Source organism: Ylistrum balloti, unplaced genomic scaffold, assembly GCF_031769215.1.
Source record: "Ylistrum balloti isolate Yb309-2 unplaced genomic scaffold, AGI_CSIRO_Ybal_v1 Utg369650, whole genome shotgun sequence".
NCBI classification, from domain to species: domain Eukaryota; kingdom Metazoa; phylum Mollusca; class Bivalvia; order Pectinida; family Pectinidae; genus Ylistrum; species Ylistrum balloti.
In genome coordinates, this window is record NW_026781906.1 from 86,220 (window position 1) to 100,980 (window position 14,761).

Genomic DNA, 14,761 nt, shown 5'->3' on the forward strand with positions numbered 1-14,761 from the left:
TTTCTATGTGTTAAAACTGAATGAAGAAATTTCACAATTTTTCACTCTGTATACCCAATGACGTAATCATTGTCCAACGTTACAATTCAATTTCTTTATTTCCATATAACTTATAGAATACAATATGGTTGCAAGTAAGTAACTAACTATAGTATCAAAGTGCTAAAGAAAAATATGATTATTATTAACTTATACAACATATCAGACATTTAAATTTTTTTTTATTAGTAGCGTTTCTCAAATATCTTTACTTTTTTGCATGATATTAGTTAATTTAAATACAGATGGACGACGGAAATAATAAGGTTTAGTATATTTTGTTCTGAGCTCTGAGTAGATTGGGCACAACAAATAAAATCGATGTACTTACTATTGCACATGGGACACTTCCGTTGAGCCCTTACAGTGACATTATACCTACCTGATTCTATACTTAATACGTGGGATTGTAATCTATATTTGTACACTGAGAATAACAGTGGATTTTCTTTTTTCTTGAACATAACCTATTTGTATGCACCTTCAACTGAGATCAATAAACGATTTTGAGGATCACAAATGCAGTAACATTACAATTGATGATATAGGGATGTTATAATTAGATGGAAATTACAAGAATACTAACGATTGGTTATAGTTTTACGACTTCATTTTCACATACAGTATGTATATCACGTTTTAATATTTTAACACCCTAATCTGATTCCCGTTTTAGGAGTTTGTGTGTGAATCTTCCTTGTGCTGAAATTTTGTCCGTGTTTGATTGAATTTCAGCTTGAATTATATCTATGTCCACATGGTATTATTTCTTTGTTGTTTTTGTCTTTGTTTATGCAGGATTCTTCCATAACTTTTCCTGCATTACCTTTAACTGGAATATTGACTTGATATGTAGTTGGGATGAACTGCCGGGATACCGCAACCGAACAGAAGTCGTCTGGTAGGTTAAGTGTGATATCTGAAAGCGTCATGACATAGCATTGGGCATTCTCACAGTAAAAATACTGGCTGTAGTTTTGACGACCAATTATAAAATGATCTGATACAGTTGTAACTTACACTTGTAGTAAGGAAGACCATTAAAGATAATAAAACTTTTATTTTATATTACACAGGAAAATTGCAGGCCATCCATTGTTACCATACGCGAAATGCCCTATTCGTTACCAGACTTCATGCCAGTGGGGTTTGGGTGGAGATGGTGAGAGGTATGATGTCGATCCAGATAGGCAGATCTCAGTGTGCCTGCAACTGAGAACAAATGACGATGTTAAGGATCAGCAATGCAGTGATATTACCATTGATAATATTGGTATGTAATAATCAGATTGACATTACAACAATATTGGCGTTTGGTTAGTATACAACTATTCTGTCTATTTCACATACAGTATGTATATCATGGTCGTATTAATATTTAAACTGATCATTTTTTATCATAATTAGATACAGCGATATATAGGAATATAAGTAAAACTGATGACACGCCTCTTTGCATCTCCAACAAAGGCGAAAATTGTTTTTAAAAATGGTAACATGTCCATCTTTAAAATATGTTTACATTCCAATACCTCATATCCAATCAGAATTAATAAACATAATAGATAAAGTGACATGAACATTGTTGTATATTATTTCTTCTATAATAAATCTAGATATTGTGACATAATAAAATATCATATATATATATATATATATATATATATATATATATATATATATGTATGTATATTATATCTAATCTCAAAAGATAGACGTATATGTAGTGACATGTACATCATTATATCATAATATTTCGTCTATAATAAACTTAGATATTGTGACATAAATTATATACATGCATTATATTCAATTGCAAAAGATAAACATATATACAATGACATGACATATCATTATATTATATTCTTTGACTAATAGTAAAGCCAGATACAGTGAGTTACATCGACGCCATATCGACGTCACCACTATGTCTAAATATATCCTGGGGTCATGACAAGATAGTAGATGCAAAGATATATAAACTAGAACTGTTGTCGGAGAGGGAAAACATCGCCAAGGTATGTGGTTTATCTGTGTTTTAAATAGTTTGATATATATATATTTGTATAAATGGCAAGTGATAAATAACAGAATCAGACATCAAAATTATTCACTAAGGCTTGTGTAATAATATCTGTAGCAAAAGCCGCTAGTCAGGTACCTGTATTGTTATGTCACGTTTCTGACCTTTTCTAGTCCGGGTGTACCGAACTTACCTCTTTCAAGCGTTTGAATGAAAAGTAAAATTGACATATAAGTTTACTTGGAGGGTGTTATCGGTAAAGCAGAGGACGCTCTTCATTTAGCAATACATAGTATATCTCCATTTCCTTTTCTAGTGTCTCCGTGTACATCTTTCGCATCATCTGATTTGAGTTTTGACTAAATTCACGTTGATGTGTCGATATATTTGTGATGTTTTGCAATACTGTGAAAGCTAAGATATACATATATATATATGTTGATGATATCCTTAAATGCATGTCTCTACCTGAAAACATAATAGTATCAATGTATCAAATAAACAAATAAATAAGAAAGTTCGTTATATTTGATAACATATAAAATTTTGTTCAGTTTTCCCGTTTTAAGAAGCACATGACCGGTGTTTATAATGTTTATTACTTGCGTCATGCCTGTAAAGTTCGGTATTATCATGGACTGTTACAGTAGACTGATGGATGTTTGAAATATAACAAAATTACCATTTCCATTCATTCATATATATAAAAAAGCAATTTTTTTATGAATTTACAAAACTTTTCAATGTCATCAATTTCATTTCTATTGTGTATGTTTTTTCTATTGTGTATGTTTTTATGAATCACCAATCAGAAGTAGATGCAGACAGGAATACGTCCACATCAGTAATAAACTTATGTGATATAGGTAATATGAATAGAAAATAAAAAAAAAATGGTTTGAAATCTATACTAAAAAAACATAGGACTGTTTGTGTTAGTGCACTAACATCATTATATCTTTTGCAGAATGTTGAATCCACTGAAAATCCGTCCTCTGGTTTTTATCATCATGCAGAATATTACCATATATGTGATTTATCTTATTACACTAACTATACAATATCAGTGAGGACCAGACCTATTGACTATGATGGTTTTCCAACCGGATACTGGAGTGACCCTAGAACGACCACCAAAGTTACTCCTAAATCTGGTGAAGTATTCCCTCCATATTTGACGGCGAATTTATTTCTGAAAACACTTTTGATCTATTACTCAATAAGAGATGTTTTGTTTTTTGTGAAAAAAGTAAGATAATCTTATATTTTTTTTCTTTTGACGACGATAAAAATCAGAAAAGCGTTTTTGTGTTATGCATAATGTGAGATTTATTTCTTATTTCCTACGTTTCAGTTCCATCCAGATCGCCGCCCATCTCACCAGGTGCATTTACTTTAGCTGCCATCAGTTTCAAAGGAAGCAGAACAGTTACTATATACTGGCCGGTAAGTGTAACTTTAAGACAGTGAAATGATGAATTTTGAATTACCAATTAAGTGAGAATAATTGCCAACATTGTCTAGACCGATTCAGGCAGGTAGCCATTTTTGTTTACAGGGGACGGCGTTTGTGCGCATGCATTATCACACAAGACGCAAAAATATACATATCAAAACTGTTGATCAACATATTTTCAATTGTCAATTGACCTCTTTATGTGCTTATTTCAGCGACAACCAACTGTCATTGTTCATAAGTTGATACACTTGATATATGTATGCATTGATAAAAAAATCGTAAAAAAATTATGTCGCTTTAAGAATAAACAAAACGTTATTTATTTTGCTGATGCTTTCATTAGTATATTTTTGTAATATTGTGGCATGTATACAGAATCTCAAAATGAGCGACCATATATTAAAATGATCAAACACAACATATACATGACTTTGTATTAATTGAACACACATGAGCGCCACGTCATTTCCATCAACCTGGTGATATATTGATTACCTTCATTAATACATGTGAATATATTTGGAATTTGCAAAAATATTTTTCGAAGAAAACCTAACCTTATCCCAACATTTTAAATTCTAAAATGTTTTTTATATTGTGTTACAGGCACTTCCTCGATACTCTTGGAATGGTGAAAACCTTACCTATATTATTCAAGCGACATCTGCGAAACCTTGTAAACAACAAACACTGAATCCTAAACTATACAGCGAGTCTTCCTCAAAATTTGAAATCCTGCCCAGTTGCTCCTATGACATACTAGTGTGGGCAAAAAATGAGATCGGGCAAAGTGATATACCAAGCAGGATGTTTATTACTAATGAAGGTTGGTAAACAATTAAGTACAAAAATATGGTGTTTACGCTACAGATTTTATTGGGCTGAACCCTAGATATTTAGGTAGGGCTGTGATCAAGAGATTCGGCAGATTAATAGTAGCTCGTATTCTGATAATTTGATTACAAAGTCAGTAAAAATCGCGTTGAATGTTGACATAGATTCTTTTGCCCACATGTGGTGATCCACCTCCATTGTCGAGAAAAAACTTGTTATCAGTAAAAGATTTAAGAAGTCCTTCATTGTCTTTCGTACAATCTTGCAAAATTGCAGGTAGCTAACACTGCTAGTAGATTCTGAGACCTCGAAGTTTGTCGTAATCTGCATGCCACGTTTCATTTTTATTCGAAAACTGACTCAGTTCAGAATATACATTTGTATTTGACTTTGTTTCACGATGATCATATATATAAACTTTCGAGATTTATTGAATTATAGGCTAGTGCACCTCTTCACCTAAGTTTTGACTTCTTTTTCGATTACTTAGTATTTTCCTTCGTCGCCAACGTAGACAAAAATTAGGCCCTTAACATAACTGACGAGTCTGAGATGGACGAAAGGGCTGTATGTTGCAGTATAAATCATTGATTTGCCCTACTTTACCTACATTTTAATTTGTATTCAGCGATGCTATTCACATGCGTGTCTTTTTATTAAAATCTTACAGATTTAGATTTTTTATACTGTCTTTTGAAATACTTTCAATCTTTTCATTATTCTAGTAAGTTATAGATATGTGAAAAAAGTTGCAAAGGCAGATTGTGAATGTGTGTTTGTAGGAAAACAAAAAGCATATTCATTTTATATATCTAAACTTAAAATAGTAGTTATGCTAATAGCAAGGGTGATCTACAATAGATAGTGAGAGTAATGCGGAAAGTGGTAAATTAATACCAAGTTTCCTTTCTGAGATATAAATCGTACAATGCAAGTAGTGTAATGACGAACTTCGTTATCTCAAAGTCGGCGGGAACGTGAGAAAATGACATTCTTCGAATCATACCATGTCTTCGAGTTATTAGAGTTTTAGATAATGAGGATAAATTGTTTAGTAAATACACTTGAGGATCTTTTAATAAATTGTATTCAGTTGAATACATTGTTTATTTGAAGGACTAAATCCTCCTATGGACGTTTTCTTGAACACAACTCACCAATCTAAGAAGGTTGAAATATCCTGGAAACATCAACCTCATGCGACCTTTTTCACAGTTTTCTGGTGCCAGTCTGATCCAGGGAGGACGTGCAGTGTACGTATTGTACATATATTGTGGGTAAAACAAACAATACTACAGAAATGGTATTGCTCGTTCATGTTCTTCTCTGTGGGCATCAGTGCCGCCGGTTTAGTTCATCGGTGATGATTAACGATGAAATAACACTATTTCCACCATGCCGTCTTCAGTTACCAAGATACAAATGTTTGAGTAATACTACGCCGACAAACTTACCATTGACTCAATCCTGACTCAGTAGTTCAGACTAAGTTCAGAAAAAGTTATCCAAGTGTTCTATGCTCAGAATATATTCTACTATCATTGGCCGTGGTGTTGATTCTTTGTTTCCTTTTTGTTATCAAATGAATACAATTGTCTACTAGTAGTAATCCTTTGTTCTCGGAGATTACTTTACAGTGAATAAATATGTTCTGTCAGTCTCTATATTCTGAAATAAAATATATCTCCAACTATATTAAATTTCCTCTAGAATGAAATCCGCTTGAATTGTCTGTTTCATTTTCAATTTGTAGAATGGATTTTACAACAAAACGGTTAGCGGCAGGTATAGCAGCACGTTTGTGAACCTGAAAGGATTTCCCGCCCTTGCATACGTATTTGGAGTGTCCGCCGAGTCTATAAGAAATGGACAGACCATTAGTAGCGGATTCCAATGGACGGATTGTTCAACAATATCTTCGCGTTTGTACAAAGCTATCATTTTCTTCAGTCTCTATGTGCATCTTCATTAATATGCCGGTTTATTATAAATTTCTGTCAAAAACCAAATGAAAAATCACTTTTCTTTTTCTGAATATTTCATCATTACCCTTTTATTTCCCGCGATCAAATATTATGTGATTTAGATTCCATGTTATGTTGCAGGCGGCTTCAGGTCACCAAGAATAACCTTTCGCAGTTTAACGAAGAAACGAATGGTATTAGTTTCCTGGGCCTATTCTTTCTGCAATAGCTTGAGAATAAAGCGACAACAGAACAGTACAGAATACAAAATCAAGATAACCACATCATCCCAACACCACCTCCGTAAGCCTCATAGGATTAACGTTACGTCCTTGTTCAGATTTAATTATATTTGTCTTAATTTCTGCCTCCTTTATACCAGAATTCTGTTCACATACATATTCTTACAAAAGTTGAAATTAGGCTTCTACGCATGCGCAGCATCAGGGTTACGAGCGGTAATGTATGAATTAGATCAGGACCGCAATGTTAACATTCTTTAATTTTAGATATAAATAAAAATGGTTGCAGAGACTTTTAATTTTAGTAATTAACAGAACGTCTTAGTTTTGTAACATACTATTGGAAAATAGAACGTTTTATATCTTTTTATCGTAGTGTTTTTTTAACATTTAAGTCGCTTTAAACAGGGATCGTGAATGGGAATGTCACCTCAATCCATCTCCCGAACATTGCGGCCGGTGAAGAGGTGTGTGTTTCGGTTGTAATCAGACTAAACCATTCATCGTCAGAACACGCCAGTCCAATTAAATGTTATACACAGGATCGCCAAGGTAAGGTGCTGAAATAGGACCTAACAAGTGTTGATAATTAACCAGTATTAATTTCCTTTGACACAATGTCTCATATAGGTTGTTACGGTTATTAGCAATGTTTTCTTTTTTACTTAGTTAATAATATAATAGCAACCGCTATAAAAATGTTGACTTGGAGTTACCACTTTCAACTCTGACATCGCTTTTATCTATCTAACACATTATCCAGATTAAATATGTATCTTGTTCTCATATCGAAACGTGTCAATACTTACTTGAATTGATCAAGATTAAATGGCGGTGTCGTAGACGTAACAGAAGACGCCTACTCTCCCGGAACATATGGTTTTGTTCTTTCCATTGAGTCTCCGTGTAAATGGTGTTTTTGATCATTCTATGCACAGAGTTTATTCTACTATCACGACCGTGGCTTTGATACTTTGTTTCGTTTTTGTTATTAAGCTAATATGAAGTAAACTTCGACAAAAATTAACGCAGATCTAAGGAATATATTTCTTACAACCATCACATTGCCCCTTACTCTCACGAGAAATTGATATACCGATTTCTTTTGCGATGGGTATTTAATATTTTTTTCTAAATAGAACATATTAAATAAAAAATTATCATAAATAAACCTTAGTATCAACCTATGCAGATGTACCTGTTTATACTAAAGACTATTTTATATTTCGTCTCGGTCCATAGCTATACATCCGGTCTTCACTGAATCATTAAGCTATTATATAATGGAAGGGGGTGACTTTGCTTAGTGTCTGCTGATGTACACTGTTTTAATTTAGAATTTTACTAACTATCAAGTTGCGCTCTTAATTTTCTTGGATGCAATTTATACAAAGACAAGAAAATAGCTCATTGTTGGAAACTCAAACTCAGAACGGATGTCAGCGAGGTCACGATGATGACAATGATAATCTACCATCTCAAAAAAATTATATCTATATTTGTGTATAAAATTAAATAAAAAGAAAAAAAAATATAACGGAAGAAGAATAGTGATTAATTCTGTCATTTAAGTAATTGAAATTTCTCAAATGTATTGATTTCAGATTTGATGTACCGTGTTGACTTACATAGAAATTCGTACAGCGGCTTACTCTTGTCTACATCGAAGTTTGTTCAGAAACACAAACGAATATCGGCTTTTTATACAAGGCACTCTGTCGAAAACAAAAATGCTATTGAAGTAAAATCCGTGTAATATAAGGAAATATGTCCTCAATAAAAAAAATGAAAACCGCCTGTAGAAGCTGCAAAATGGTGGATCTTTTAGAGAAACAGAATAAACGAAAGCATATCTCTCTAATATACTAGTGAAGCATCACGCTTAATATATGAATCATGATGACAATATTTTACTTGTGCGTGTGTGAGATTTGTAGTGAACATGTTTTGTTGAATTAGATCAGGGTTTTATTTTTGTCTTGTTCATGGTCGAATTAGATCAGGGCATACAAACAGAGAATACAGTAATGCGCTGTTCTTGTGCCTGGTACATGTACCAACATTATTTAGTCGGTAAAAGCTTAATCCTGTGAAAATCATGTTTTATTTAAACATAAACGTATTCATGAAGGTCAATATCGTATCCCCTGATCGTTCATGTTAATATTAATCCATTTCAGAAGGTGCCGAGTTCCCATCATTAACTGTTGTTGCAATACTGAGTGCCATCGCAGCTGTATTCTTCGTCATTTTATTGGTCTGGAGTTGTGGGTAGGTACATTTGTAGTAGAGAATTGTATCATCGCATCAATAAATATGTATGTGAAAAATCGTATGATTAATTGGACAGTAATATGTGATGCACGTGTGGATGCAAAAATGGTCAAATTATTTAGGCAGTAAGCTGTAGGAAATAATTGATTTAAAAAAAATCATTATGTTATTAGCAGATGTATGTAAATATTATTGAATTAATGTGTCAATCCTTTGTTACAAACTTTCGAATGTGAAAATAATTAGTAAACTGTAAATTATAGACCATATGGCCAAATGAGGATTTCAGAGGTGATCTATTCGATATTAAAGAAATTCTTAGGTACATGGAGGAAGAGTGATTACATGACCGTTAATGTGTATATACACACTGAAGCCTTGATAGATAATAAAACAATCGCCATTGTATTCACGATATTCTTTCATTCCACAGCATATTTTTATTAGAATTGTCTTTATTTAAGCAAACTTTGCAGATGGTGGAGAAAACAGATACCTATAACTGTACCAAACTTCACAGTAAGTCTGTCACAATAAAAAATGTTATTTTATCTTATTGCATTATATTTTTGGTGGTGGTGGTGGTGGTGGTCGTGGGAGGGAGGAGAGGGGGGACATGTCATTAGTTTTATTTACTTCCGCTTAATAGTTATAAGTCGAACTTATTGAAAATGTTAGTCGTCACTTTTATCTCGATAAACAGCTGTGTAGCTTTGGTGCATTAATCTGATTTATTCTGGTGACCTATAATAACATATACCTATAATAATATGATAATATCTTGACTGCATTTTAACATCAATTCTAACACATTTATTCCATCGTACATATACGTAATGCATGAAAACTACCAACAACTGTTTTTCGTCTTACTGTGCAGTATATGGAAGTTGTGATTTCGCGTATATGTCTTTCAAATTAAAATATGTTTCTTGGTATTTTAGGATCTAAGAAACACGTGCCATAATTTATTATATTTGCTCCGGTTTGTCTTATAACTATTATTATTTTCCCTCATTTTACTCCATCGGTGAGTTTCTCAAAATCTATTGAACGCAATGAAGTTTTACATTAGTGTACATGTCTGGGAGGCAGTGCAAGAACTTTTTCAGGCTTCTCAGCCGCGGCCACGAATTGGTCAAAGTTTGGCCAAAATGAAGATATTGTGGGATATTCGAAAATATTGTTAAATAGGTATTGCCTGACAAAGCGAAACGTAATGGTTGTGTCCGTTTTCTAACTCGACAAATGTAATTTGGTATATTTAACACAAAAAACTTGACATCTGTTTTCGAATTGGATCAGAATTATCAAGAAGCAGTTTTCTGTTCTTAAGAAAGTTGTTCTGTAGGTAGTGTCCGACACCAGAAACACAATATTAGACTTCATGTTCGGATTTAACAAAGTGGCCATCGAGAGGAGATTCAGATTGGTTGAAATTCAAACTGCCAGCTTTTGATAAAAGCCAGTACATACATTTACGTAAATGTTGATAGATAGGACAAACACAAAGTTCATTTTATACGCCGCCGGAGGCGGTCATATATTGGCGTCATCTTCTACGTCCGTCCGTCCGTACGTCCATTTCTGGTGAACGCAACCCCTCCTAGACTAATCATCAGATTTTCATGATACTAGCTCAATGTCACTACTACAGTGGGTAGATGTGGATGAAGGGGCGATTTTTTGGTTCTTTGATTTTTAAAAGATTTCTGCCATTTTCAAATTTGTATCTGTAGCTTGCTCATAGGTGAGCTTTGTGAACGCAACTCCTCCGAAACTAATCATCAGATTTTCACGAAACTTGCTCAATGTCACTACTACAATGGGTAGATGTGCATGAAGGGGCAATTTTACGGTTCATTGATTTTTGTAAGATTTATATATTTTGTGGTGGCGTATATTGTGTCCACGGCACTCTTGTTTACTGGATAAAATGGCAGACTTACATTTCATATTTATTCTAATTTATTGTCTTATATATTGATTACGCGGGGCTTTTGGGGGACTTATGGTAGAATCCCTGTTACAATTAGTATTTAATTAATTAATCTTACATGTAGACTTATATGTACATGTGTGTATACATATATGAATATATCTATTTTAGGGAGCAACAGAAATACTGATGAATGTAAGTAGATCACATTATTTATAGCACTGGGGTAGCACAGCGTTATCTGGTGGCGCACCACTTCCCACTCTCTTCAGTGGGAGATGGCTTGTGTAACTTGTAGGGAGATGACTTATGTAACTTCTAGGGAGATGAGTTATGTAACTTCTGGGTTCTGGGGAGATGAATTATGTATCTTCTGGTGAGATGGCTTATGTAACTTCTGGGGAGATGGTTTATGTAACTTCTGGTGAGATGGTTTATATAACTTCTGGGGAGATGGTTTATGTAACTTCTGGGGAGATGGCTTATGTAACTTCTGGGGAGATGGCTTATGTAACTTCTGGGGAGATGGTTTATATAACTTCTGGGGAGATGGTTTATGTAACTTCTGGTGAGATGGCTTCTGTATCTTCTGGTGAGATGGTTTATATAACTTCTGGGGAGATGGCTTATGTAACTTCTGGGGAGATGGTTTATGTAACTTCTGGTGAGATGGCTTATGTAACTTCTGGGGAGATGGTTTATGTAACTTCTGGGGAGATGGCTTCTGTATCTTCTGGGGAGATGGCTTATGTATCCTCTGGGGAGAAATATGTATCTTCTGTCTTTGTGATCTTAAGGGGAGATGGCATATTTATTTTCAGTGGTGTGTATACTTTATCTTCAGTAGAAATGGTTTATTTACATACACATGTACAAGAGAAACGACTTATTTGTCTCGTGGGTATTGGCAATTATTTATGTTCAGCGGAGATCGAATATTTATCCAGAGGAGAGATGAGTTATCTTTATTCAAGGGGAGATAGGTAATTTTATACAGGGGTAAACCACTCATTTATTCTCAGGAAAAATGGGTTATCCATCTTTAGTAGAGATGAATCTCCGAAAGGGGGAGGAGACGACTTATTTATCTTAATTCGACGGAAATGGTTTATTACCTTGAGAAACTGAATTATTGATTGTCAAGAGGAGCTTATCTAACTTCAGGGGAGATACGGTTTCAGGAAGTTATGACTTATTTATCTTCAGGGAGGTATGGTTTTTTTCTCTTCAGCTGGGTAGGGCCTGTTACATTAAATAGAAACGAATATCATTAATCTGATGGGACAGAAGTTTTTCTCAGATTATGTGTAGCCCCGTATCACGTATCACTAGTTTACCAATACTTTATAGCATTCTATTTATCACATTCACACCAGAGATGAATCTATGGCTTTTTGGACCAACCTATGTCATCATATTAAAAATTTTATAATATTATTTTTTTTATTATTTGTGAGCTTATGCTATGACGTCTGGCGTCCGTCGACTTTTTAATAAAACTCGCTTCTAGTCACAATTTGAAAGCAAAAATAGTCGGAGGCTCCCTTGAGGAAAGTAACCAAGTCAAATATTTTTTTGTTCTCGGCCCCCTGAGGTCTGGAGGGTGGGGCCTAAAAATCCTACTCCTCCTGTAGGAATGATTGGATTTTGCTCTAATTTGATCTGAAGCGTTCTTGGATGAACGGGAATCAATTGGTATAAGCAGCAGGTCTAGCCCCCTTGGGCGGAAATGGTAGGCCGCAGAAGGAGAAATAGAGAGTTCTTTTTTCAATCCTTCTTATTCTGTAGAAAAAGCAGGTATTGTTCCAATTTGATCTGAAGAATACTTGGGCCAAATAGTAGAAATTGAAGAAATAGAATAAAATCTCTGAAGTCCTGCTTTTGTGGGAATGCCTGAATTCATTCCTGATTTTGTCTGAAACATATCAAGGTAAAAGGAACCGAATTTTGTATCAGCCAGGAGTCTGACATCAGAGATGTGGGTCCAATAGGGGAAATAAACATACTTTAAAATCCTTCGCCATTACAAGGATATTGTCAAAGCTAGGTTCATTTTATGAATGGTTAATCTGACTTATGTTTGACCACAAGGCCAGGACTTGATAGGGAAATTATTTTGGAAATTATTTGTCATATCAAAAATTCTTCGTTAAATTACTGAAAAACTAAATTAGCCAGGTGATCGATTCGTGCCTTTTGGGCATCTTGTTTACATTGTAGTATGAATTGTTAGACAAACAACAACTACAATCATTGACAAGTGAATCGCAAATGTTTACCTTCATTAGAATAAAGATTTCTTTTAATCCCTCATTATAAATATCTACTGATTTGTAATGAAACTCAGAAATATGGAAACTGATAGGTTAGACCATCAGATTATTATAAAATCGGACCACCTTTTTCAGTAAATCTAGTCCCTCTGGCGGTGGCTGGTGGTCGTCAGTTTTCGTGATCAGTGTTTGCCTATAGTAGATAAATCTTATGACGTTTTATTGGTTTCGTTTCAGGATCGCTAGATTTTACATCGACGTTACAATAACAAAATAGGCTGGAACAATTCCTTTCACCTAAGACATTGAGAGAGACCTATTTTACAGAACAGAAATAGGATTCGTTGTGTTCACCAGACCGTAGAGTGGAGTTCATTACGGTACCTGGGGTACAAACTTTGTTCTCCGTATCCCAGTTAGACGACTGATTTCTCCAAACCGAGGACAAACGGCGGCTTGGTGTGTGACATATAGTTATCACTGATTTTTAAACACTTTGTCACTGAAAAATAGTACGCAATACTCTCGTCCATTTGCATACAGCGATGCTTATACATTCCAGAATGTTTCCTGACAAAATCTGTCAGTGTAAAACCTAGGGTCTGAATAGGGTTGTGTTGCATATGTTTCTTCATTGGCATCTATCTAATCTCGTCTAATATCAAATCCTCGTCTTTTGTCTTCAAATATCAAATCCTCATCTAATCTCCTCTAATATCAAATCCTCATCTAATCTCCTCTAATATCAAATCCTCATTTAATCTCCGCTAATATCAAATCCTCCTCTAATCTCGTCTAATATCAAATCCTCATCTAATCTCATCTAATATCAAATCCTCATCTAATCTCCTCTAATATCAAATCCTCATCTAATCTCCTCTAATATCAAATCCTCATCTAATCTCCTCTAATATCAAATCCTCATCTAATCTCCTCTAATATCAAATCCTCATCTAATCTCGTCTAATATCAAATCCTCATCTAATCTCCTCTGATCTCAATTCATCGTCTTTTCTCTTCTAATATCAAATTCTCATCTAATCTCCTCTAATATCAAATCCTCATCTAATCTCCTCTAATATCAAATCCTCATCTAATCTCCTCTAATATCAAATCTTCATCTAATCTCCTCTAATATCAAATCCTCATCTAATCTCCTCTAATATCAAATCCTCATCTAATCTCCTCTAATATCAAATCCTCAACTAATCTCCTCTAATATCAAATCCTCATCTAATCTCCTCTAATATCAAATCTTCATCTAATCTCCTCTAATATCAAATCCTCAACTAATCTCCTCTAATATCAAATCCTCATCTAATCTCCGCTAATATCAAATCCTCATCTAATCTCCTCTAATATCAAATCCTCATCTAATCTCCGCTAATATCAAATCCTCATCTAATCTCCTCTAATATCAAATCCTCATCTAATCTCCGCTAATATCAAATCCTCATCTAATCTCCTCTAATATCAAATCCTCATCTAATCTCCTCTAATATCAAATCCTCATCTAATCTCCTCTAATATCAAATCCTCATCTAATCTCCGCTAATATCAAATCCTCATTTAATCTCCTCTAATATCAAATCTCCATCTAATCTCCTCTAATATCAAATCCTCATCTAATCTCCTCTAATATCAAATCCTCATCTAATCTCCGCTAATATCAAATCCTCATCTAATCTCCTCTAATATCAAATCCTCATCTAAT

At 34.1% G+C, this 14,761-nt stretch overlaps 1 protein-coding gene across 1 annotated transcript; it reads left to right on the forward strand.

Annotated features, from left to right (window-relative positions):
• Positions 1 to 124: 124 nt before the first annotated feature.
• LOC132556517 (uncharacterized) lies at positions 125 to 9,802 on the forward strand. The gene is made up of 12 exons (XM_060220935.1): positions 125 to 134; positions 838 to 940; positions 1,116 to 1,312; positions 1,918 to 2,057; positions 3,030 to 3,216; positions 3,417 to 3,508; positions 4,128 to 4,347; positions 5,472 to 5,608; positions 6,109 to 6,277; positions 6,461 to 6,622; positions 6,970 to 7,113; positions 9,780 to 9,802. Exons 1-12 carry the CDS (start codon positions 125 to 127, stop codon positions 9,800 to 9,802), a joined length of 1,584 nt encoding a protein of 527 aa, XP_060076918.1.
• The last annotated feature ends 4,959 nt before the right edge of the window (positions 9,803 to 14,761 follow it).

What these genes read in the sequence shown, in the direction of transcription:
- LOC132556517 (XM_060220935.1), top strand. An exon ending in AGAGGGAAAACATCGCCAAG is followed by an intron (nt 2,058 to 3,029) that starts GTATGTGGTTTA and finishes TATCTTTTGCAG; the next exon opens with AATGTTGAATCCACTGAAAA. An exon ending in CAGTTACTATATACTGGCCG is followed by an intron (nt 3,509 to 4,127) that starts GTAAGTGTAACT and finishes ATTGTGTTACAG; the next exon opens with GCACTTCCTCGATACTCTTG.